Below are 25,189 nucleotides of genomic sequence, written 5' to 3' on the forward strand. Positions count from 1 at the left end.
TTCTAGTTTTAATAGACAGTGATGAAAACTCTAGCTCAGTTCTTGGCAGCGGCCAGAAAAGCAATTCAAGTGTTAAAAATTCAGAACTGCTAATAAAAGAGCAAAGGTCAAACCAGAAAACATCATCATGCAAACCCATACAAACCCATGTTGCACTCACAAGTCCTGGTCCCTTTTTCTCAGAAATGATGTAATAGATCTGGAAAAGGTTCAGAGGAGGGCAGCAAGGATGATCACAGGAATAAAACATTAGTTTCTGTTTAGGAACAGTTGACTCTCCCTTCATTCTGCATAGAAGAATATCACATGACCATCAACAAAAAAGGGCAGTTCCCAAAATCATCTTTTCCAGCATCTGACTGGAACAGTAATGCAAGAAGATGCTGTAAACAGCAATCAGAATATTGTTATAAAGGGCATTCAGAGCACATATATCAGGTATATGCTTCCCTGTAGCACAAAGCTTGATTTGCCATGCAGGGAATACACCTGCATTTAAAACAAAAGAAGTAACTACACCTTCTTCAATTAAATTCCTCAACAAAGTAGGAAAATGAAACAGACACAATCCCCAAAAGAAGTAGTCACTTCAGATTTCCAGAACTACTGAGTCCTGCCAGCCATTGCCTGGCACCACTCAAAATATTCATTTAACTTTCAGACCCTTCACTCTCAATCAGCTCCAAATACCTTGTTGACTGCACGTTTTTCTAGGTTACCCTAAAAGTCTAGCACACTGTTGTGATTTTGAGCAGGCTCTTTCAGTTGTCTATACATCAAATCATACAGAGCTTTAAACAAACCCTCAAAATTTTGTTATTAAATTACTTTGGCGTATGCAACCCTGAGGTATCCAGTGACCTAAACAGTCATCCAACAAGTGTCCAATGTTCACAGGAGATGTTAACATCTTATTTGGACATGGAGAGAGTCCTAGCTTTGCACTCTACATCTATGCACACCAATCCTTCCACACAGCTTATGAAAATGATTTATTATTAACCAATGACCTCCAGATTGTTCCCTTTTCTCTTATGCTACATTATTATAGTTCTGCATTTAGCTTGATAAGATTTTTTTTTTAATAACTAAGCTCTTATAGAAAGAACCTGTTTTTCCTGAACAAACCTATTATCCTTCAGTGCTATATGTACTGAACACAAATGGTATTTCTACTCATCCCTAGGAGTACATAAGTCATGTGTGCAAGACATTCAGCTTTAATCACTGATGGAGTAAATAGAATCTAAAGCTGGATCTCCTTCAACAAAATAAAAAGTTAATAAATCAACTCTTGGAAATTCTGCCTATGATGTCCTATTTTCCCTTCTCCCCACAGAAATGTCACAAACAAAGAAATGGTCCTAACCAGATGAAAGGACTAACGATGGCATCTAATATCCATATGGAATCTTAAGTAAAAGAGTATTAATATCCTTCCTGAGAAACAAGTGCATATCTCAGCTAATCCCTAAATCCAGCAGCTCTTTAGAGTCCTTCACTAATGTAAAGGGCTTGATCATATTCCAACTGGTTCATTATAAGGCTCTGAGGTTCAGAGGTTTCCTAAACCTCAAACTAAAAGTGAAAAGGTCACCACTTTCAAGCGTACAACCAAACAGTGAAACTGTAGATTGGCCACCTCATCCTCCCAAGCTGCCCTTCGTTCTGACCGACACTAAACCAGTGACACGTACAATGCTGGGCCTCCTATTTCACCACAGCTTCCCATTTTACTGGAACAGCTTCCACCCTATTAGGGGAGAGATAAGCATCAGCAGTTAATATAGAAGTCACTCAACATTTTATATTATAAAATAATCCATTTAGTAGCTTATGCTATTCCGAGCTTTGACCTTCTTGTCCTTTCCAAGCTGGCTGACTGCCTTCACTGATTTGTTTTGTAACGCTCCAGTCAAAACATTTCGGCTGTTGCATGAGAAGGAGACCAGGAAAAATGCCGCTTTATTTACAGTTTTTAAAAATTAATAAAAATAAAACTATGTCATCCTAACCTTTGGAGAGAGGTCTTGAGATCTGACTACATTAGGAGGACTTGAAACACCTCAAACTGAAAAAGCTTTGTGAGGTTTCCTGGCATTCCGCAAGTATATTTTCCAAGCTTTTCCCACTCAAAGACTACCAAGGTTCAAAGAGTCTGCAGATCATGCTAGATCCAGGCTCCCAAAATGACAGTGGGTAAGAGACCTCTCTCCCTATTGGAGTCATTTGAATCCAGGCAAGCAGAAGGAAGAGAAAGACGACACCAGAACTGAGTCCACAAGAAAGAAAAGCCTGATTTTCAACTGAAAATCAAGATTCTGGACATTGGGGCAAAACACTCTTTTGTTGTGGGAAAATATCCTGGATAACAGGTAAAAGGCCCCTTCTTGCACAGTAGAACCCTCAAAAAACCAGGAAGTTGCTAATTTAACACCTATTTCAAGCAAACGGGTTTCCTATGGCCAACCTAGAGGGTCCTGTACTGCTGAAACCAGGTCAGTAATCAGATAACCAGAAAACTCAGCAGGACACCACATGATGTAATCTGATTACTCCTCCCAGAAACAAGTGACTGTTCATCTGATTTTAAACAGTGTAAATCAAAGCCCTTGAAAGTAAGGAAGTGTGAGTATTAATGTAATTAAAGAAGAGGCGATTATAATGACTTGTAAAAATAATTTTCTAAATTAATGCAATATAATTAATCATGCACGATGCATGCCTCTTTAATTAATGTAAATAAAGATTGCATTATGATGCACATGCACAAAGGCAAATGAATTGGGATTGTACACACAATCTTACCCGTGGCAGTTCTTAATTCACGGGTGCTCAACAAACACAACACCCCCTATAATGCCATTTTAATACAGTGTACACAAAAAAACTACACATACACTGTGCATTTTGCATCCACAAAGAGGAAAGCTGGGCAGAAGACCAAGTTCAAAGTAAGCCCTAAATGTGTCCGTGGCTACAGCCCAAGTACCATAATTGCGGCCCTTCCTCGAGCTTCTGTAGCTCCCAGTACTACGCTCACATCCTTCTCAGCATCACTCCCATAAATATTTAAAAAACAAGACTGTTTGGAATGTCTCTTCCTGAACTGTTATCACTATCCTAATGAAGGTTGTTAAATATAAGAGGGCTCATGGTATCCAACAGCTGACTGTGGGATATGCCCTGCTGTGCTTTGCTTCTCTGCCATAAAGCGCCGTTATCCCGTTGCAAGCCACAACAGCCCTGACAGCTCCTGAGGATGCTCCCATGGGAACCCAGACAAGCCACATATCTCTGGGGAGATACTCGGCTGTGACCTCCCCTGCACGGCCCAAACACTGACAAAGTGGGAATTGAGTGAGAAAAGAGCGACCGGAAAGGATTTAGAAGGAAGAGTTTATCACCACACAGACTGTTTTCAAGTAATTCGAAGCTGGAAGTGAAAACCCAAACCTTTATAAGCTCACACACAAGTTTTAGCAGGTAAAAGCTGCTGCACAGGTACATGAAACTTGGTAATAAAATTAGTGTTACTTTTCTAGATAAAATAGTTTGCTTTGTCACTAAACTCACACTAGAGTTGATCTCGCCCAACAGTTTGGAATTTACACCCAGTTTACATGTACTGCTCACATATGCAGCTCATTTTTAGAGGTATGATTTATTTTAACCCTGTATGTCTCCTGTATTATCTTAGAAGTGCAGTGTCATTTCCATGCCACTGTAAAAAAACCCACACAAAGGCAGCAAAACAAAACAATAACCACAAACCCAAATCCCCACCTGGTATCGCAGTTACAGACTGATTGGAGGGATGGTGTTTACGCAGCACACACAAATCTGACAGCCTTTCCAATTTCCCACTTCATTGTTAACTTGGAGGCTTGCTAACACACTGTGTTCTTCATCTGGACTTCATGAGTCTAGGTATGAATAAGAACAAACTCTGGCCTTTACCTTCCCATCCTTGTACTTTTCCAAATAAAATAAATACATTTTGATACCTTCAAGTAATTTTTCTGGCATGCGCTGCAGAGAAGTTTATGAAATACTAGTGATGCTAAAATACACAACAGAGTCCATGTAAGGAATGCTTCCCACTGTAAAGAATAAGAGCAGGTATATTGACTTTTCTGTTCCATTTGAAGTAAAACTATTATATTTTGTTTGGATGTATGTTTTCACAGACAAAATAAAGCCAACTTACCCTGGCCCTATAGTGTATCTGCTAAAGGAGAAAGTATGCAGCCCAGCAAGTTTTGCCTCCAACCTTTCTTTTCAGGCAAGTAATAAATCTTGAGTGAAAAAGTCACTGTGCTCTTCAGCTGTCACCACTAAGATTTTGTTTTCTAAAAGCTAAGCAGCCTTAAGGCTGATTTACTACTCAGCCCTCCACACTCTGACAATCGAATAGTTGGAAACAAAAATCACTTTTGCACACCTGGAAATATTTTATTTGCTGTACTCATGAGAAAACACAGGTTTTGTCTGTGAGGAAGGAGGTGGGGGTGGGGGGGAAGGGAGAGAGGGAGATTCAGGTGAATCTTAAAACCTGGTTTTTGACTTAAAGAGAAATTTCATATACATGTACATGAACCCCCAAACTACCTCTGCATACTAAGAGTGGTCAGGTTCTTTGGGGACTATGGATTCACTGTGCAATCCAGCCTCAAATCATCGATTTGGAGTTCTTGGTCAGCAAACAGCACTGCTCATCAACTGCGTCTATCTGCCATTTCAGTTTGGCAGGGGAAAAGAACATGTGACAACTTTTGGATGGTTTCATTCACTCTTTCAGTCTTCTTTTTTTTAAAAATAAATTATTAAGTTCATAATTACCCTAAAGTCTAAAGATATGATATAAATAAAGGCAAAGTTAAACCTCTGAGAAACAGCTACCTTCCAGCACATCTCTTTGCCCCAGTCAGAGTTGCAGGTTTAAGAAAATTAAGAGGAAAAACTCAAACATGTACAAGAAAAAACCCATTGATGGAAAATGTGATGGTGCCAAAATTGTGAAACTATTTTAGAATATCAGATCCTCTTTTCAATGGCATGTAGTTTGATATCATTCTTCCCTAAAGCTTCATTTTCTGAAAATTTATTATATGCTCCAGAACAATTTTGTCTTCAAAAGAAATCCCACATCTTCTGTTATTTCAAAGAACCACACGTGCACCTGGGCAAGATGATGTAAGTACTCTAGGTGCTGGCTGACTGAAAAGGAGACCTACGAAATTTTGCTCTCTGTTTTTAATCCCAGGGCTTTACAAGAATATGAGGAGTGTCCTTTGACAAGCAGAGAGACATTTCAGCATTTAAAGTAAAAAAGTAATAATTACTGGTTCAGCAGTGTGGAGAGACATGGCGATTGCATTCCCTTACTTTTATTCCTACTCTGAAATACTTTCCCACCTGTTCTATTCTTGTGATGCAGTTAAGTGTCCCTGCACCATTTCCTTCTTAAAAGCACCCAGTTTTGGGTCCCCTGTCCTCCAAATCTGCATGGAATCTGCAGAGATGCGACGCTGAGAAAGGACAGCCAGAGACTTATCCCCCTTTCCCGCCTGGGAGTCTGCAAGACACATGACTGATGGATTATGTGGTTTCCAACTTTACAGTGCTACACCGTATTTGGGAAAATGGAAATCCTACCAAGTCAAAGCTGTGGCATAGGAAGAACCATCTGTAAGATGTATCTGAGCAAAATGAAAATCCCAAATAGACAAATACCTAAGTAGGAAAACATGCATTATGTGTTAGTGAGGTTTGTGCCCCTGCATCTGACTGCTAACATGCTGGTAGCCTCACCTGCCTTAAAACAGCACATATACATTTCCAGACAATAATGAATAAATGTGCAGGAATCTTTCCTATTCCTTTTAACTTGTAAAACTGCAAACTTAAATATTTGAATTTCTTCCATAAGCCTTCAGAAAGACTGAACTTTGATGTTTTTAAAGGGGAAAGATTATTTACTTTTGCTGCAGGCAAGAAATTATAATTTCTTTACTGATTCTGCCAAATGGTTCTATCACGCATTTTTTATTTTCATCAAAACAAGCCACTTTAAATTAAGGTTGTCCCATAACTACATAGTAATCAACATTTTGAGGGGCAGATCAATTTGATAAACCTCTGCTTGACTTCTCTGCCCAAAAGACTCCTCCAAATCCAACTGAACCATGGGGGAAGGGAGTTTTATTCCCTTTCCTCATGCTTGGCAGTGGCTAGGAAGAATATCAGCTGCAGTTCTGTTTTATTTTGTTCACGTAACCCGAACAGAAAACTCAGTGTTATCCACGTGGCTCTTAAACTAAATAAGCTGGATTCAAACCCAATCGTTAACAGAACGAAGTCAAAAGAGCAGCAAAATTTGTAGGTGATGGAAGAGGAGGTGAAGAGGAAGACTAGGGAGTAGGAAGTTTTTAAAAAGCAAAATAAACATGCAAAAAGAGACAGAAAAAATCTTCTGCACTGGCACAATATGCAAAATACATGGTTTTATACCAACAAGCAGGATGCTTGGAAATGGGGAGCCAAGCCCTCCTGTGCTAACAAAGCACTCAAAAGATTCAGTATTCAAGGTACCAGGATAGTTTCTGGTTTAAACTACACTGGATCCCATGAATGCAGACAAAATCCAGACCATCATCAATCTCCAGACAATGGGTAACGCTGACAGCACAGCATCCCATTAATCTTCATTTGTCCTATCACATCCTGTCATTCTTATGCAAATAGCATATTTGAGGATAGTCTTTTCTGCACCCCTCGATAAGGAGAACTGAAGCTGTCAGGAGCACCAGGATGTCACCCTATACCACAGGCCCTCACTTCGCTCAGCACCTCGTGTTTTACATCACAGCTAATGTGTTTGACATTCAAATTTGACCCAGCAGGAGGTAAAACTATCTGATGCAGGAGCAACTTGCATCTTGCTTCCTGTGCTAAAACATTCACCAAGGTCCCTGGGGATCTGACAGTCTCCCTTCCTTCACTGTACCCTTGCTAATGGAGATTGAAACGCTGCTTTAAGAGGGGGGGGGAAAAATATCTGCATGGGACGGTAATGATAGCAATTCAACCTTCTCACATAAAGTAAGCCCAGTGCTAAAAGGCCAGGAAAGCAGGTTCCACTGAAGAACTAAAAACAGGACACGTTATTCCTGATGAGTTGGTCTAGGTTTTCTTCCACGGAAATCTGTCAGACCACACCTGGAAATCTATACACATGTATGTCCGGAGAGAATGTTTAATTTCAAGCTGAGCAATTTATTCACAGTGTTTTACTTTTATGTGGGGATGAATGATCTCTGGTTAGGCTGATACACAGGAAAAGACAAACTCTGAATCACAAGCAGCTCCATAAAGTTATTGCAACACATTTTAGGCATGAAAAATCACTCCTGAGTGGGTAAGTCACCAAAAACAAAAAGTAGTTTTTCCACTTATTGCTCATCAATTCTGCTTATAGAATGAAGAATAAAAGGAAAGATTTTACTATTATGACTGACTCAGAGTGTTTTGTTTCTGTATCACTTTCAAAGAATGTTCAGAACATCTTGTTCCAGAATATTTCCCTTCCAAGAGAAATCACTTTCTGTACCATACATGGCTGAAAACAGTACATGCTGGTTTTGCATTCTTACGAAAAATAGAAGCTATTCCAAGGCCTTTCCAGCATCACATGAATGAGATGCAAAGTATCTGAATGCTACAAACACAGGACACAAGGTTGCAATAATATTTCAATACAATCATGACATCTTAGAGAAATTACCTTATTAATAGATGTCTGTGACAAGTCAAAACAAGTTTATCATTACTCATAACCTTTTATAAAGTCTGACTCAAATCTATTCACTAACTGAAAGCAACATATTGTAGTGTTTGCAGGGATGATGAAGTCTGCACTAGGCTCTGGGGAATACTTTTACATTTGATATTCCCAAGTGTTGTTTTCAAATTACAAAAGATTAATCATCACAGAATTGTCAGTTAAGCAGCAGCCACGTAAATGAAGATGCCGGATGGATTGTTACCAATTTTGTAAGCATATAAAGTGTACATTCCTCAAGCATTTCTTGGTTTGAAAAGCTAAAGAATAGTCACAAAAAAGTATACCAGACGTTTTCCTAGTCCTTGGAAGTAGAGAAGACAGACTGCCTTGTACCTTTATAACATATGTAAAGTTTGTCCATTAAAAATCAAAGTGTAGTCATCATATATAACTATGAAAGTAGGACACTCAGTTAATTGTCACACATAACTGATTATTTCAATATAAAACATGAATTTAACAAAATGTTACCTTTCCAAAGGGATCAGCAATCACAAAGTAAACTGAAAGCCCACACTGAAAAATTTCCCATTAAGCAAAGCCCACAACACAAGTGATTTCTGGTGTCAGTCTTCTTTTTTCCAGGGAAGGGGGAAAAAGTACAACTCATGCACTGCAAATCTTGCATGGACCCAGGAGAAAGTGGTGGCCTGGTAGAGCCTGTCTGGTCTGGCTGAAGTATGAAGTATGCAAAACCAACTCAAATGTGATACCTTTAAATCACAGTTTAAAATCCCCTTTCCTCCAGATCGATGAACTTTTGCTCTGCTACTCTGTTAGGTGAATGCTTTCTAGAATTCTTTTGTTTGTTTGCTTCCCATTATATCTGGTGAAAAGAGTTTTCAATAAAAATATAAAGGAGCCATTTGTGGCTATTAAAATTGCTAATAAAATTCCTGTAATCACACAGCTTGCTACTGTGGGGAGCACTGCCTCATTGCAACTTTCTCCTTTTCTTTATTTTTAGAGTCAAGCCTATCAGCTTTACCTGGGGAAAGAATACATAAGATATGTTGGCATCCAAACAAAATTGCGTTGTTCATTCTTAAAAGTTCACCACCCCCCCAAAATTCATATGTACAGAAGACATTAAATTTTTATGCATCATATCCCAGGCTGAGAGGTCTGGATTTGCATCAGTGATGTAGGTACAGCATACAGTAACTCAGGTTCTATCAAGTTCTTAGTATTGCAGGGTGGCAACTCTTGTACTGTTCCAATATTGTCAATATTTCAATTAAAAACTACAACACAAGAAAGCAGCATTCATTGTGTGCCCACAAGAAATCCAGCAAAAGGGAGAACAGCAGGGAACTGAATTCCCAGGTAGAGATGGAGACAAGACAGTACAATGCTGAACTGACTCAGAAGGAAATTTCCCTTCTGTTCAACAAACAGATTTTTTTCAAATTCAGATTAGTCTGACTCTGAAGAACAGCCACTAAAGAAAACTGAAATCAACTTGACAAAAGTCAAATTTTGACAATTTCAGTTTTGCACAAGTATATTTTTCACTGATCAGTTTTATCACCTTTTACTGAAAACACTTTGCTAGCTCTACTTTGCCATGGCAGGCTCACAGACAGTTGTACAAGTAAGCTCTAAATAAGCCTTTGTCAGGTCTCCATCAGCTGTGTGGCTTCCTTCAATAGGGAAGAGTCTGTGTTCTGGAGTCAAAATATAAGGTTTTTTCTCAAGACTTCCTTGGTATATGAACCATACTTATGTGTATTTTATGCCTGAATGCTCCAAGACAAACAGAAAAAAACTATTCCAGAAGCAGTTTAAAATGTGAGAATTATTTAAGAAACTTATAAGAAACCCTAAAAAAAGATCAGGAAAACTAAATTCATCAACTTGTCATCACATTCATTAATGTTGTGAAGGTGAAAAGCTGTGGAATAAAGAACCTTACCAACAGTACAAAACGTATCTTAAAGGAAATCACTTCAGACTGACCCGTCTACTGCACTTAGCTGTGAGAAGACACAGCAGTGGTGGAGGATTTTAAAGTGGATTTTCTAGAGGGCTGCTGGGTTGGTTTTGTGTTTGGAGGTTTTTCTGCAGTAAGTGTTACAACCCTCCAGCTTCTACAAATTTGACATGTTCTTGTCACGCCAGCAGAGCTGCAGCAGGATCTGAGGAGAAATTGTACTGTTTACAGTTGGAAAACGTAGTGCTGGCAGCAGGATAAGGGCACTGAGGAGACATTTAATCTCTTGAAAGGAAGTAACTAATGAAACCAACAAACTCCAGCAAACTCCTGCATAAACAAACAAAACAGAAGCAAAAACCACGGCAGCAGTTTGACAGAAATGTTGCTGCACAAGTTCAATGAGCTTGACTTAAGGAAAATCTCATCTAGGAAACGGATACTTAAGGCTATGGCAAAACATTTTGTTTCTGGTAAAAATTCTGTAGGGAGGAAGAAAAAGTGAGGGACATGAACTATTCCTTTGCCTTGTCTTCATTTTCAAACTTCTACTCTTAATCATTAAATTGATCAGACAACAGTTTGGAGAGTAAAAGAGAACGGAATTATACCAAAATCTGGTCTTTTTAAGAGAACAGGATATACGACAGTGCAGCCATTCGTACCTTGTCTATCATGTCCGGTCTGTTTGTAGCTGCCAGAATTGTCACGTCCTTCAGCTGTTCTATCCCATCCATTTCCGTCAGCAACTGAGCCAACACACGGTCTGCTACATTGCCAGCACCTGAGGAGCTGATTTAGAAAAAAACAAAACAAAACAAAAGTCACAGCATTAGCTTTCTCCTCCTAGAAAACTGGAGAAAGGAAAGGATATACTGTTCTTTTCATTTTACAGAGATGCATCTTTTTATCTTAATTCTTTCTCATTTTTATTTTCGCCTTCAATCTCTGAAACAGTCTTATCAAGTGAGCAGCAAATCAGAGACTTAGTCCTTCAAATTATTTCTTGGTACTCAATAACTGAGTCAGCTTTTTGGCTTTTTTACTGCCTTGCTATGAAGGTTGTAAAGAACTTAACACAACGTGGATCTCTGGAATAAACATTTTTTAGATAACTGAATTCATGCAGCTTCTTAACTAGTCAGACAAACTTTCCTTTTTAGCATCATCCAAGTGAGTGCTTATACCAGCCTATGCAGTATAAAAAATTAGGTACTTATGTGTTTTGCAGAGTAGTTCTACATTGTTATGCTGTCTCCATCAAATAAGAATAAATTGAGTGTTGACCAACTGCCTCATAATAGCATTGACAGTCCTTTAACTCAGCTGATTTTCCAGACACTAGGAAAAAACCCCAAGACTGAAAACCTGAAAACTCCAGTTTTGAAATCACCAATATGTGAAAAACCTATGCAGACAAGGCATAAAGCATTCCCTCTGCTAAGCAGGGGCAGGGAAGCTGAAGCAGGCTGGGGCAAGCAGCTGGAGATTGCCAGATAGCACCAAAAATGTGGGGTTTATCCTCCTTTGCCAGAAACCAGGAGTCCTGCTCTTAGCACACAGCAAAGCCTCACTGTTTCTGACACAGCCTTCCCCTGTGGATGGGCATGAACACACCTACATCATCTTTCACCAATGGGAAACAGCTCTTCCAGGACTGTTCCTGGCTCTGCTGCATGGAGGAAGATTTCATTTCTCTACCTTTAAACAGGCTCTTTGCAATACAATTTAAAAAAAATTAGTCTCTCCCATTCTTCCAGATCGCTCTAAACGTCACATTAAGAAGCAAAAAGAAGTCTGGTACTTAAAACAAAGCCAAATCTACAGAGGATTAAGACAATTATTTAATCTCAAATTTTTTGCAAATCCTTTCCCAAAAGTTCTCTTTAATGTTTATACAGATATACAGGCACCTACACACACACACACACAAGCACAATACCATTATCCTGGTGAATGCTAGTTTCCAAAAATAAATATATTAAATATATTAAAATATAAGTGCTCCAATTATTTCCAGCAGATAGAGAGCACACAAATACAGTTGTATAGTTATTAAACACATATATTGCTGCAGCACTGCCACCCACCACCAGCCTGCCTGCAACCACAGGGCTTCCCAAACGTCCCAGAGCCAAAGGAACACTAATGGTTCCATCACTGCTGTACAGCTCTCCTACAAAAAAAAATTCCCTAACTTTCCCATCCTACAACTGGTTCTGTAATTTTCCAGTGCAAAACATTAAACTTATCACACCCGGTCTGGAAAACATCTTTGAGGAGCTGTAATAGATGTTGGCTAACAGAATATTTAGGTTGCTAAGAAATATTAGAGAAGGGTTACACGGTCATCAGCTTTTGGGTTTTCTGCAGGCACATTAGAATTTCCCAAGTGATATTAAAGCATTTCTAACATACTCACGGGTCACAGTCCCAGTGACTTATAGAGGGCTGCGTGTGATAAAACACTTCAGGTGTTGGACATGGATAGTAAATGCTTTTCGAAGGACACAAAGCTTAAAGGAAATTAAAACCAACTTTGTAACATTAGCTGGTCTCAGTAGGGATTCAGGCCTCCCATCTTGCATAAGTTTCACATTTACTCAACTTTATACCCAACAGACTGAGCACAAGAAAATGCTAGTCAAAGGAAAAAATAATTATAAGACTGGGACCAAAATGCTAACATTATATAAGATGACCTGAAGGTAGACGTCTTTGGAGGAGATGCTAAACTTTTCTTTGTTCCCTTAAAAAAACCCCAAAACTTCGTTTAAAAGAGAGGTGGCTGGAACGGATATTACATCTTTCCCCAATATAAACATTCCTCTTACAAGCTTCAGGCTGAAAAAAAAAAAAAACCACCCCACAACACATTAAAGAAGTATTTATCCTAAAGAAAACCCCCACTGTTACAGGGGAATGCATATTCCAAAGATTTTCATGCAATTCAGGCATCATCAGAAAATTGCAGTTAGGCATTCAGTGATGGTATAATACAGCTTAAACATGAAGGGGGCTACCAGTACATTATTTGGGGCTTTATTATTGTCTCTTCAAAGTGGAGTAAATAATTTTAAACCCACACACACAAAAAAAATCAATAATGAAACCAGTATCAAGGTGTCTGGGTCCTATGACACCGCAGATTTCTACTTTCAGTGCTTTTATTTACATAGTTCACTAAGCTGTCACACAATGCACCATTTTTAGCACAGAGTCTACAGTAAATTAGCTTTTGGCTTAGCAGGATACCCCATAAAAACCCCAGGTAGGCACAGGGAGCGATCTCTTTCCCAGCTGCTTGGAGCTGCACCAGAGCCACACCGAGGGCTCCAGCGCTGCCCAAGCTGTTAATCTGAGGGGTGACACACAACTATGTGCTTTTCCATTTTCCCATGATTTCCCAGCAAGGGTTTCAAATTAACACAGGCAACGTTCATTAAGGCTGCCCGGCCTTTTGACGCAAACGGCAGCCGGAGAAACAAATGATGATTAACCCTCCAGTCCCACGGAGGCACTGCCAAAACCAACTCCCAGCCAAGGGGCTGCCTTTGCCCCCCCACCTCCACCTGACCTCCCCGTGCTGATGTCATCATCACAACCGCCTGGAAATAGTCCTCAAAAGGCACGTCCTGGTACAAACTAATTTCCTGTCAACACGCCGCCTGCAAATCCAGGCAGCCAGAGTTAAGCCCCTCACATAATCCACGCAGGGCCATGTGTGCACGTGCCCAAACCAGAAATACCTTCAACTCCAAAATAAAACGTGTGTGAGCAAAGAGGAGTCTGGCTGGGAATTTCAAGGAACCTCTTGTGCTGCCCTAATGAAATACATCAGGCTATGAGCTAATTTTTTGCCAACCCTTCTCTATTTAAAATCCTCAATGAAGGAATTTTAAAGGCAAAAAATGTCTTTGCTTACTAGTTTATTAGATCAGTCAGAGCCAGATATCCTCCCCTCTATGATATTTCAGCTACTCCTGTAAGTGTAGCACACACCAGTCTCAGACCAAGCGCATGTGTGCTCCTGCACAGGCAGTTCACTTGACCATCAGAGAAGCTTCCTAAATGGCAAAAGCCTGTCAGGTAAGACTATTCATGGATTAAAGCAGACTAGTAATGGTGAATATGAAAGACAACCCTGTTCTTAGTATCTTATTTTAGCTAAAGGCACTCCCAATACACATTTTACCAGAATAAATCATGCATTCTGCAAGTATACCAAAGCCTCACAATTAATCAGAATTAATTCTGGCCTTGTCTGATAGAATTGAGAGATCATGAGCACCAGCTCTAAATTCAATATAGCAGGTGAGGGCTCTCCACAGCAGCTTTTATTTCTATCTCCTTTGGCCTTATCCAAAGACCCTTCTAGCCAGCTGGATTCATACAGCAGTGGGCACTGAAATTTCCCCCTGGATAATTTCAGCCACTCTCATACATCTTCTTGGGGATATAAAAGCAACCACAGTCTGATTCTATCACTGCATCAAGGAGTGCATACAGTTCACTCACTTATATAGTTCTTCAAGCCAAGGAGATTTTGTTACCAGACATAGCCAGATGTATGAAATCATATTTAAATCTGTTACCCTTCTTGCTATAGGCATTTTTTTTTGACAGCAACTGACTTCTTGTTTTGTACATTTTCACTTATTTAATTTCCTTTGCTTTCGCCCTGCCCTTTATCTAATGGATTTTTTAATATTAGAAAACTAAAAACAGTCTGAGAATGCAGTCACTGTGGTTTCACCTCACGACGAAATTTGGTTAGCATCACCACTGCGAGCTAAAGCAAACATACATCGGCATCATCCGACCATCTAGAACACTTCCAAAGCCGTGGAATAAATGTTTTTTTTCAGAACACCAGATGTCATTCTCATTGAAAAATGTATTTAAGGCTCCGTCACCACTTAAATCTTGTAAAGGAGAACCAATGGCTCTTCATCTCACCCCTAACTTCAGCAGCACTGAAGCCTGCCTGAAACACCTGACCTGCAGAATCAGGATCCTAATTTAGTTACACTGCATAATCGTGGGTGTAGAAATGCAGGCAATATTCATTCACACAACTACATTTTGAGCGCTGTTAAATTCACAGCAACTGTGAAGCTACGAAACCAGGAGGAAGTCTGGGAGAACACCTCTCCTGCACAGCTGACCCTACATCAGGCAGAGCTAGGACGTCAAAGAGGCAGATGTCAGGAGAAGCATCCGGGATAAATTACTGCAGAGGGATTAATCTCCACGTAGCTGAAATTTATAATGCAGATTTTGTGAGAAGGGAGTACAGCCCACCTTCTTTTTCAAAATGTCCCATCAGGCAAGATTTACATACAGATAAAACCTGCCTTTTTTATTTTTTTCCCCCTAACTAAAGAATTGCAATCACTATCAAAATTTATAGGTTTTAGAAATACTTGTGGACGTGGTATCACCTCAAATAATTCTCCCACCGAAATCTCTGGAAACAATTTCATATCAAAACAAATGTAAAAGTCACTGACACGACAAAATGGCCAGTATCAAAAAAATTAACACAGGTTGAAATAGACCTTTCTGGCAGGACTCTCCACCTCTCCATGAACTACTGAGGTAAAAGGTTCCCAAAGTACAAAAGCCCCCTGCCAGCACACTCCCACGCAAGAGTCACTTCGCTCACACAGCCTGAAGGATTTTTATTGAGTCTGACATTTCTGTCAGGGCTTTGCAGGGGGAACCTGTCAGCAAGGAGCACCTGCCAAGTCCAGCTTTTCAGTCCAACTGCCGTGATCATAATTAACTGTCACACTGTTTTATTTCCTTCCCTCGCAAACTCGGGTGAAATACGGCTTTGGCAGCTTAAGGTTTTCCACAGCATTAGAGAAAAAAAAAATTAAAATAATCTACTCCAATAGCATTACAAGAAAAACAGTAATTGCAGGATGTTCCCAGATATCAATTTTCACTCAAAAATTCTAGCACTGGGGTATTATGTCCAGCAGAATGGACAGTGCTACGCCAGTTAGGAAAAAAAGCAGGCTCTTTCATCATTATGGAATAATATGGGCCAAATTTACTCCTGTGAATGTTGTACCACATGTATGGTAGAATTTCAATGACTATTATTCCCACCACTACAGATACTACAGGGTTGGATGTTATTAGAAAGTCTTAAGAAACACTACGTAAATCTTATATGTTATCACTTACATACTTTCGCTAGTCATCAAAAAAAACCAAAACAAAACCAAATACACCAATGCACAAACCCCCTCTGGTGCTCAGATAAGAAGCATTCCCCACAGTAGGGAATTTCCCTGCCTGTGTCATCAGAAAAACTCTGAAAGAACATAATCCTAAGGCCTTCCCTCCATCAGCACCCTACAATTAGAAGCTGTTGGATTCTGTATGCACCTGTATCAGCTACTACCCACAATATTGTTTCACATCTTCTCTGTTTCCCCAAGAGCAGAATTCCAGTACCACAGAAGGAAAATCTCCAGAGGAAATTTAGGAAAGTCTGGGAAATTCAGTCTGGGTAGAACATTTAACTTCATGGTCACCTCCACGCCAAAATGGTGTTTTGCCAACTGTTGATTTGCTGATTGAGTGAAGTTCATATAATTTGTTTTTTAAGACGTTAGAAAAACATAGAACAATAAAAGAACTCTGAGTGCTCCTTGAGTGGCCCCCAGCTTCCAAGCAAGCTTCCTAAAACGACGATGAGCTTTGTGAAAAGAGGCAATGGTGCTCAGCTGCCAGCAGGTGACTTTGAAACAAACGTCCAGCTGCAAACACATCCTAATCACCCCTCCACGGTCATGCAACCAAGCCCCTTCCTTTCGCCTCAATTTCTTATTATTGCAGCTTCCAAAAGTTAATGAAATAGGCCCAAACAAAATAAACACAATGAAAGGAGAAAAAAGGAGGAAAGGAGCCAGTTTGAGACAGGTTTGGACTCAACAGGCTTTCTTCCGGAGGGCTTTCCCCAAGCACATCACCTATGTGGTGATCCATTGCCCATTTCCACCTGCTTGCAACTAATTCCAGATGCACATCCATGAAAGATGGACATTAGACTGTGCTTTCAGCTGGCCCTGGCATCATCTTGCTGACACAAGAATCATGAGTTCTCCTGTTCTGCTAACACTGATGCTGCCTTAAAAGAAAACAAACAAACAAAAAACCCCAAACACACACCTGATGCACAGTAAATTTCCCATTTCCTTTCATTCTGTTTTTCTCAGCATTTCTCCTCTGTACATTCCTGAAAGTTGATCAAGTTGAAAAATGTAATCAATCATATCAACCAGGGAAGCAAGTACAGTTTAAGTTGGAAGTATTACAGGCCTAGAAGTAACTAACTAGACTGGATTTCATTTCATTACAACAATATTTAACCATAAGAGGTTCACTTTCAGATGGAATAAGTTTCATTTATAAATTTTAATTACATTTATGTTCCTCCCATACGTCATTAATTTTTTTAAAAATAAATACACCAAAAAAAGGCCTTCAATCATTGTAGTCCCAACCCTGCAGGCAGCTGTAACCTGCTTGGGCTCATTTAGTGTGGGTAAGACGATCTTTTTCCATAGCCAATGCCATACTGGGAATTTAAATAGTCACCATGTATGCCCACTTCTGATCCCTCTAATCCTGGTATCTGTTTCAACTGGGCCCCTTGCAGGAATCCAGTCAGAGGCTCAAATTCATGTCTTTGGCTGAAGCATCTTTCCTCAGATGAGCTTTGCCACAGAATTCCCAAGCACTGAAGAACAGGCCTACCTACATTAACAGCCTTGATTAGTCCCTCTAAATCCTGCACATGCATCCATGCACTTAGATGACTTTGAGAAAAGGGTTTATGGATCCAGTCCTGCTTCCACTGATGCCAATGAAATTCTCTATCGACTTCAAACATCCAAATTATAACACAGGCTGTCAAAGTTACAAAAAGGAAGAAACACAGATTTAGAACACATTGAGACAAAAGATTCTTGCTAGACAAGAAGTGTTAATGAGTTTGTTTCAAAACTAAAGGGATTTCAGAAATTTATTGTATATATACACAATGCCTGGGTAATGTCATTTGTTAAAATTGCCATTCCAAAGACAAATACAAGCTTCGCTGTACAATCAAATTGTTTCAAAACTTTCCTTCTTCACCACTCCTTGCTAAGCCTAAAATAGAAAGCTGGCACTGGACATGCAACGTTTTTCCCAGACAATATTTCTGTTTCGATACCAAATTCCAAAACTTTGAAGAATTCACACAGCAGTCGCAAAAGTTTCAAATGTCTCAGCTCTCCATCACACACAGACACAGCTCAGATATTGCAGGGAATCAGCTGACGTTCCCCAATTCAGGGACTACTGATAACTCACCTTGTGCAAGGTGGATTTCTGCCAACAACCTCTATCCTACCCAAGGTCACCTTGCTGCATCCCTGCAGGGTCCAGCCCACGGGTTTCCTTACTGGATGCAATCGCTGACCTCCTTCATGACAGAGGCTGCTCAGTGCACCAGGGAATTTGCACAGATACAAAAATGCAAGGGTATGTTCAAGTGCAGAGTATAAATACGGGCTAAAATATTCCAGAAAGACAGCTTGGTTTAAAAAGAGAAGATTTACCCCTGTCTCTGTTAAAAGCAGAGGTAGTAGAGGACAGCAGAGAAGCTGCTGTTCTTCACACCTTCCTTTAGAAGCCTGAGGGCCTCAAAATTTGAGACTGCAAATATTTTAATACCTAAAATGAAAACAGTACATCTTTCAGTGCTTCTGAGCAATTCAAATTGTGGCTTAGGAATCTATCTATCCTCCCCTCAGCATACAGGATAAAGTACTTTCCCAAAAAAGCATCATCAAGTTGTAGTTTCAGGGGACCGGTAGCAATATCCCTTCACTTTGTCACTTCTACCCTCACTTCTACCCTCACTCTGAAACATTAGCAACATTCATCTACCAAATTGTTTTGGCCTCCAGAAGTCAAATGCAAGGTACTGATTCTGTCCCCTGTCTTTCTCTTTTTTTCCCCTTTGAAAATGGAATTTATCAGTGTCTTCTACAGCAGTCTACAACATTTCCCATCTTACGTTACAAAGACTTGCAGTTAAAGGGGAAAATGCTTTGCTTCTGAAAAAACAAGAAAAGGAACAAATATGTCTCTCGCCCAAAAATCCTAAAAATCCTACTTATATAAACAATGTCCCATTTCCAAAGCACAGAGATTTCTTAAGTTCAGCAAACAGACTGTCTGTGCTGCATTTACACAGACCCACGTTCATTCATCACTTTCAAGTCTAATTACCAAGCCATTTCCCTCTTGGCAACCTCTGATGGCTAGAAGAATTAGGTTTTACATGGTCAGGAATACCGAGGGATAACAAATACCCATAACTCTCTGCAGCTGTGCAATTTGTAAAGCCTCTCAAGCTTTCGTGCAGGCCAGGGATTACTTCCAGGCAAACTCTCCTGCTGTATCTGGACCAGTCCTGCCTTAGCACAGTGTCTCCTACAAAAAGTCATAACAACATCTTTCAAAAGTATGGAGAAAGAAAGGAAAAAGCCATAACCCGCTCGTGGAAGCAAATGCTCATTAGAACCACGGAGCAGTGGAAAAGGCTCCGTGCGTCACGTTGTTCACCTCTGACAGTGCCCGACTGCTCCTCGCTGCACAGTGATCCCTGAAATGTCAGGTTTGTTTTAAAGATGTCAAGTGGAAGGTTCTGGACCTTCTCCCAAATGACTAACTCACAGGGAAGGAGAATGCTCTACCAAAAGCCTTGCTGATTTACAGACATTTTCCCCATATCAATCATTTCTCCTACTCAAACCTCTCTGTGACACCTCTAACTTTCTCCCATCTTTATTCTGCAGGTTTATCATCTGTTCTTTAGAACCCGTTAGAGGGAATGCCTCTTTTTTTCCTTATAGTCAGGCCATTCAGCCCCTAATTTTTCATTTTCAGTTATCTCTAAACTTCCTCTAACGTCTCAACATAAACCAGAAAGAGATGGAAAATTCTACCAAGAGTGCTAGAAGCTCAGTGTAACAGAACAAGATTCAGAAATTAATACAGCTCAAAGTATCTGCCTTCACTACCACATTAGAAACCCAAGTCCTTTCAGAATCACCCTCTCATCTTCTTGCAGCAAGGATCTCCAGACTTTTCTCTTGAGCAATTGCTCTCTGCACTGAAATACTTTTCTTCCGAGGTGCAGGATTATAGTTTCATAAATTGTCTTCGAGGCTGGTATGTATCCAGCCCACATTTTTAATTCCTTGATTAATATGTAATTGTTTGCTGCCTACATGCAAAATTGGGAGGGGAGTGTGGACAGACAAGAAAAAAACAAAACCAGGAGCTTAGTTCATATTGATAAAAGACATGGAACTTCTAAGCAGGCTGGATAAGAAATAATCTTTTAAGAACTAATACACTCTGACACTGAACGATGCCAATATAATTTTTGCTGACTTCAAAGTACTTTTTTGTTCTACACAAATACATTTTGTAAAACAAAACTGCTACACAAGACAGTTGCATTAAGTAGAGTGCTAGATGTATTACAGTTATGGAATTATGGCATTATGGCTTGGGAATGTGTAATAAATAAAACACTGTGGCATAAGTGAATGCAGCTACAGTGTCTGCCATGGAGTAATGGCTTGTGCAGTGACAGAATCCACTAAATGATGCAAAGGAGATGTTATATTGAATGGTGCAAACAAGGTAATTCCTTATCTTTCTTGATTTACCTGTACACTAATTAATCACAAAGTCTATTACTTCATACGTGCCTGCTGCTTAGAAGGGATTGTTCAATCAGCTCCAAAGATTGGGAGCAAAACATTTGTGTTGTAAATCCACAAGCTTTAGACAAATCTAAACAAGTAATTATGGGTTAATGAATACTTGGCAAAGTGCTTGGAAGGGCAAAAGTATTAAGCAATTACTCAGTGTTATTTCGCATCTATATTTCAGATTGGCATTATTCATAAAACTATTCTTTGGCTTCTCTGTATCTCTGGACATGTCTTGGTAGGATCAGGAGAGGCTGCCTACCCAGGAGATCTGGGATGTGGCACATTCTGCACAAAGCCCACAGCATTCTAACAGAGATATAAACCGAGAGGAAAAGCTCTTACAAAGCTGTATCCCAGAGTGTTTTTCACTGCCGAGGCAGAGAAAACTAATTCAACCAACAGAGGGAATAGGGAGACAATATAAACAGGTGTTTCCTTGAAAACTTCAGCATGGTTAGTAATAGTACAGGAAATGGATCTCCAGAGGCCACAAATCATTAGCATCTCTAGTGCATTTGCAAATTCCTACTGTGCAAAGTCAGCCTGTAAAAAAAGGCCATTTCTAATAAGTGCCTTGTCTGGTTTCCTACACCATTTAATTTCAGATGAATTTTATGAGAACTCTGCTACATATTTTACCTCCCATCTGGTTCAGATTTGACAATGAAATATTTGTGTGTCCCACCCTGTTCTTTTTAAAGCTCCAAAACCAGATGTCTCCAGCACAACACGGCTGCAGCAGGTCATACCACATTCTTCAGCAAGCTGTGCCAGGCCTACTACCCCCCACAGACAGTTCCAGGTAAGGTAACATTAGGCTGTTTACTCCCTAAGAGAATAAAGCAAACAAACAAACAAACTCAACACCTCGAGGGCACTGTGTGAAAAGGCTGATTAAAATGTTTTATGGCTTATTCCTCCCAAAGGTTTTATCTTGATGAAGTGGTGTTTCTGAAAGCTGAACAAGTTAAAAGCTGCAGCAGCGGAAGATTCCCCTCCATTGGCTTGATTCAAGCACACATTTTTGCAACTTTTTGTTGCAAGGTGTTTCAGTGCACAGCATTTCTAGGAAGTTCACAAATCCCACAGTTTCACACACTGCACGTGAGAAGGATGCCGATGCAAACATCTTCACACGGATTTTGCATTTTCAACAGCAAGTACGTTCATTTCTTAGCTGTTTCACAGGGCAGCTCTGCGCTACAAGTCATGCCGCCTCCTGTAACGCAAATAATGTCGAAATGACACCTGTTATCCTTTTCTGAAGATACAAATGTCCTTTTTGCAATATGTAGGGATGCTGAGGGAGCTTGTTTTCCAGAAAAATGTTGACATTTTGATGAGGCTTTAAATTGACCAAATACTTTCTCCACGCACCTAGTCAGTAGCTTGTCATGCGAAACAAAACAGAATAAAAGTACTTGCTCACAACAAGTAGCAGTTGCATTTATAAGCAGATATTCCACTTACAGAGCCTGTCAAATCTTAAATGCTGTAGTATCAACTAAAACCTGTTACAATCCTCCTTCAGACACAAGCTAAACATCTCTTGCAATCATCACAAAGCAGGATATTAAAGAAAATACTATTAGCTGTTTGCACAGTAATTCCTTCTTAATGTCACACATGAAAGGATGTAAGTGTTACCAAATCTTTCCATGAAGTTTTTCTCAGTCTGGCAAAATGTTTAAATGTAAGTGTAAATTTAGGCATATGAGTAGTCTCCTTAGAAATTTGTGTTACACAGCTTATGATCATATTGTTTGCTTGATGGAGACACCAAATTAGGCCAGTGCAACAATCCTGGGAAAAAAAAGGAGTTAGTTACTGGAAATAAATGCAAGGTAAAACCACAGAAAAGAGCCAACGGGCATGAGAAGCAGAAGAATCATTCCTGCTGATGAGATGAGAAAGGAGGAACTCCACCAGCTTACCTGTTTATGCCAAGTTAAACACACTTGAGTAAAAGTCACACATGCTGCCCTTCCGTATGTGGAATGAATATATTTCATAAAATAATTCTAGAAGGGTAAATAGACTTGTGATTGCACAGTGTAGGACTAATTTATCAGAAAATTATGTCTGTTATTTTTGTAACAGGATTACTTACTTTCCCCTTTCCACTGCCAAGGCATCTATCTCATCAAAGAAAAGAATTGAAGGAGACACCGCTCTGGCTTTCCTGAAGATCTAGAAAAACAACAACGAAACACCCTGTTTTAAGGGATGGAAACTGTTGACAGAATGCTATCACCCCTTACATGCCTCAAAAGCCACAGAGCATCACATAACAGACATCAGACTTATCATGTTTTGGTGTTTTGTTTTGTGTTTTTTTTTTAAATAAATTGTTTAAAAGCTATGCATGATACTATGCAATGCAGGCCTGGTAGTGACAGCTGCTACTGGATCCCAAATTTGACATGCATCACTAGGCCAATGCTCAAGAAAGCTAAACAACATAAAATATCCCTCCTGCTTTTCCTATTTTCTTTCTCTTTTTGAAACTTACACCAGGAGATTTTTAGAAAGTTTAAAATTAACCTTATGGGCAGAGAAGAATTTGAATGCCAAGAAAGTTTAACATCTAACATTATCCATAGCCTGCCCTTCCTCACCTCTCTCACTGCTCGTTCAGACTCACCAACGTATTTATTCATCAACTCAGGTCCCTGCAAGGTAGAAAATAAAAAAGTTTAAAAAGCATATTACAATTACATAAAAAAGGACGGAGACAATCTGCCAGTGCTATACTGCTGATGCTCTAAGAAATTTTGATAATTTGTCATTTGCAAGTCTTATTGGTGCGTTTTTAGATGTACCCTCTACCTGCACCAAGCTTTCCTCCATTTATTTTAGTACTGTGCATGCATGTAACTATGCATTAGTCCTCTCATCCTAATCCTTCATGAGAAATGGAATTAACCAAAAAAATATACACTTTGAGGTTCTTAAAAGTTGTTTGGCTCAACAACAGCAACAAGGGGCTGCAAATCAGCCAAAAAGACAAATTACAGTAAAGCATTTACTTGCACTCTCAAACATGCATCCTGTCCAAGCAAGCACCAAAAGAGTGACTCAAACCAATGTCTAACAGGGCTTCTTTGAACTTGACAGTTTGCAGGTCCAGAAAGAAGAAGCTGCCATAGCAGCACACCTGAAACTCATCCAGGAGGCACTCCAGCCCCAGGAAGAAAGCTGTTCAGTGTCTCAGCTCATTCACATTCCTTCTCCTCTGCAGGGACTGCCAAGCAGGATTATTAGTGCCAGCTGCTCTGGTGCCTGTTTATACTCACATCCCTGTCCACCAGGAACACACTGGAGACCACAGGGTCAGCGTTCAAGTCTTGAACAAGTACTTACAATTATAACAAGTAAAACAATGGAGAATTCTCAGAGCATTTGCTGTTCTGCTATATCCTGCAGGAGAGGCTGCTTAAATAATGCTTCCTAATGGGCCTCACATTCTCCTGGGATTGGTAATGACTCATTGACTTTAGCCTGGTTTGCATCAACATTGACCTGCAGCCTCAACCAACGATCATTATCCAACACCCTGAACGAAAAGAGGCAGAGGCTTCAATCCATTTTTCAGGGAACAGGTGTCCTCATCATTTCACCAGCAGAAACAACATCCTTCACAGTCAGAAAGCTGAACCACCCTCCTCTGCCTCACAGCTGTGAGTACTTTCAGGTAACACTTAGCCCAGAACAGAAAGGCAGCTTCAAACAGCAGGTATGTTATAATTAAGGATGTGGCACATACACAGTTATACACTGGCAGTGACAGAGCCTCTGTTAAAGCCCCTCTTCGAATGGGACCATCTGGACTTTGTTCCCAGGTCGGTGGAACATGGATTCATCACTCTGAAAATGGAGCTCACTGGTTTTTTGCAGTCTCCCCTCTCGACACTCATTTTCACTCCTGCAGTAACAATTCATGCACTGACTTTTACCTTGACACTGGAGCCATTGGAAAATACCTGTGCATATTTAGGGGAAAAAAACATATACCCTGAAAAGCAAAGCACAAGTTATCTGCTAGCAGCAAAGCATCCAGAGTTGTCCATTATCCAAAGGACCAGGTGAGATCCTGGAGTACCACCCAGGTCAAATCCACGGTTTAAGGATTGGAAGAGCAGCACTGCATGCTTTGCCCACAGGAAAAGTAAATGACACAGTTAGCATTGCTTCCTTTCAGCAACACCCACCCTTAGAGCAACTGCTGTGGCAGCTAAAGTGTCACCTGGAGGCCTCCAATGACTGCAGAATTGGAGTCTGGTGGATACTTGCGTGGAAACAGAACTATTCAGACACATAATCATAGAATGCAAGAAAGAGAGAAGGTAAAAACAAGGTGAGGAGAGAAACAAAGTCTCTTCCTGCTATTGACTGTGGACACTGAGCATGAGGAGTGTGCAGCAGCTAGTGAGGAACAGGCCTGCAGTTCAGAGCCAGCCCAGCTGCTCCAGGCCCTCGCCATTCATCACATCCAGTGCAGATGAGGAATCCCATAGCACAGGCCTAACAAAGCCTTAAGGAATGAAGCACAGTCCTCTCTCACCAGCTCTCTGCTAAACTGAGCTGATACACTGAGAAACCATGGCAGAT

At 40.1% G+C, this 25,189-nt stretch overlaps 1 protein-coding gene across 1 annotated transcript in view; it reads right to left on the reverse strand.

Moving 5' to 3' along the window:
* SPATA5 (spermatogenesis associated 5) overlaps positions 1-25,189 on the reverse strand; it is a 169,172-nt gene that overhangs the window by 108,044 nt on the left and 35,939 nt on the right. Inside the window, 3 exon segments of the mRNA XM_018083884.3 lie at positions 10,445-10,571; positions 22,689-22,768; positions 23,197-23,250. Of these exon segments, the coding sequence (XP_017939373.1) occupies positions 10,445-10,571; positions 22,689-22,768; positions 23,197-23,250 (261 nt within the window).

The sequence above is a fragment of the Manacus vitellinus genome, unplaced genomic scaffold, assembly GCF_001715985.3.
Source record: "Manacus vitellinus isolate BGI_N305 unplaced genomic scaffold, ASM171598v3 scaffold_69_pilon, whole genome shotgun sequence".
Classification (NCBI taxonomy): Eukaryota; Metazoa; Chordata; class Aves; order Passeriformes; family Pipridae; genus Manacus; species Manacus vitellinus.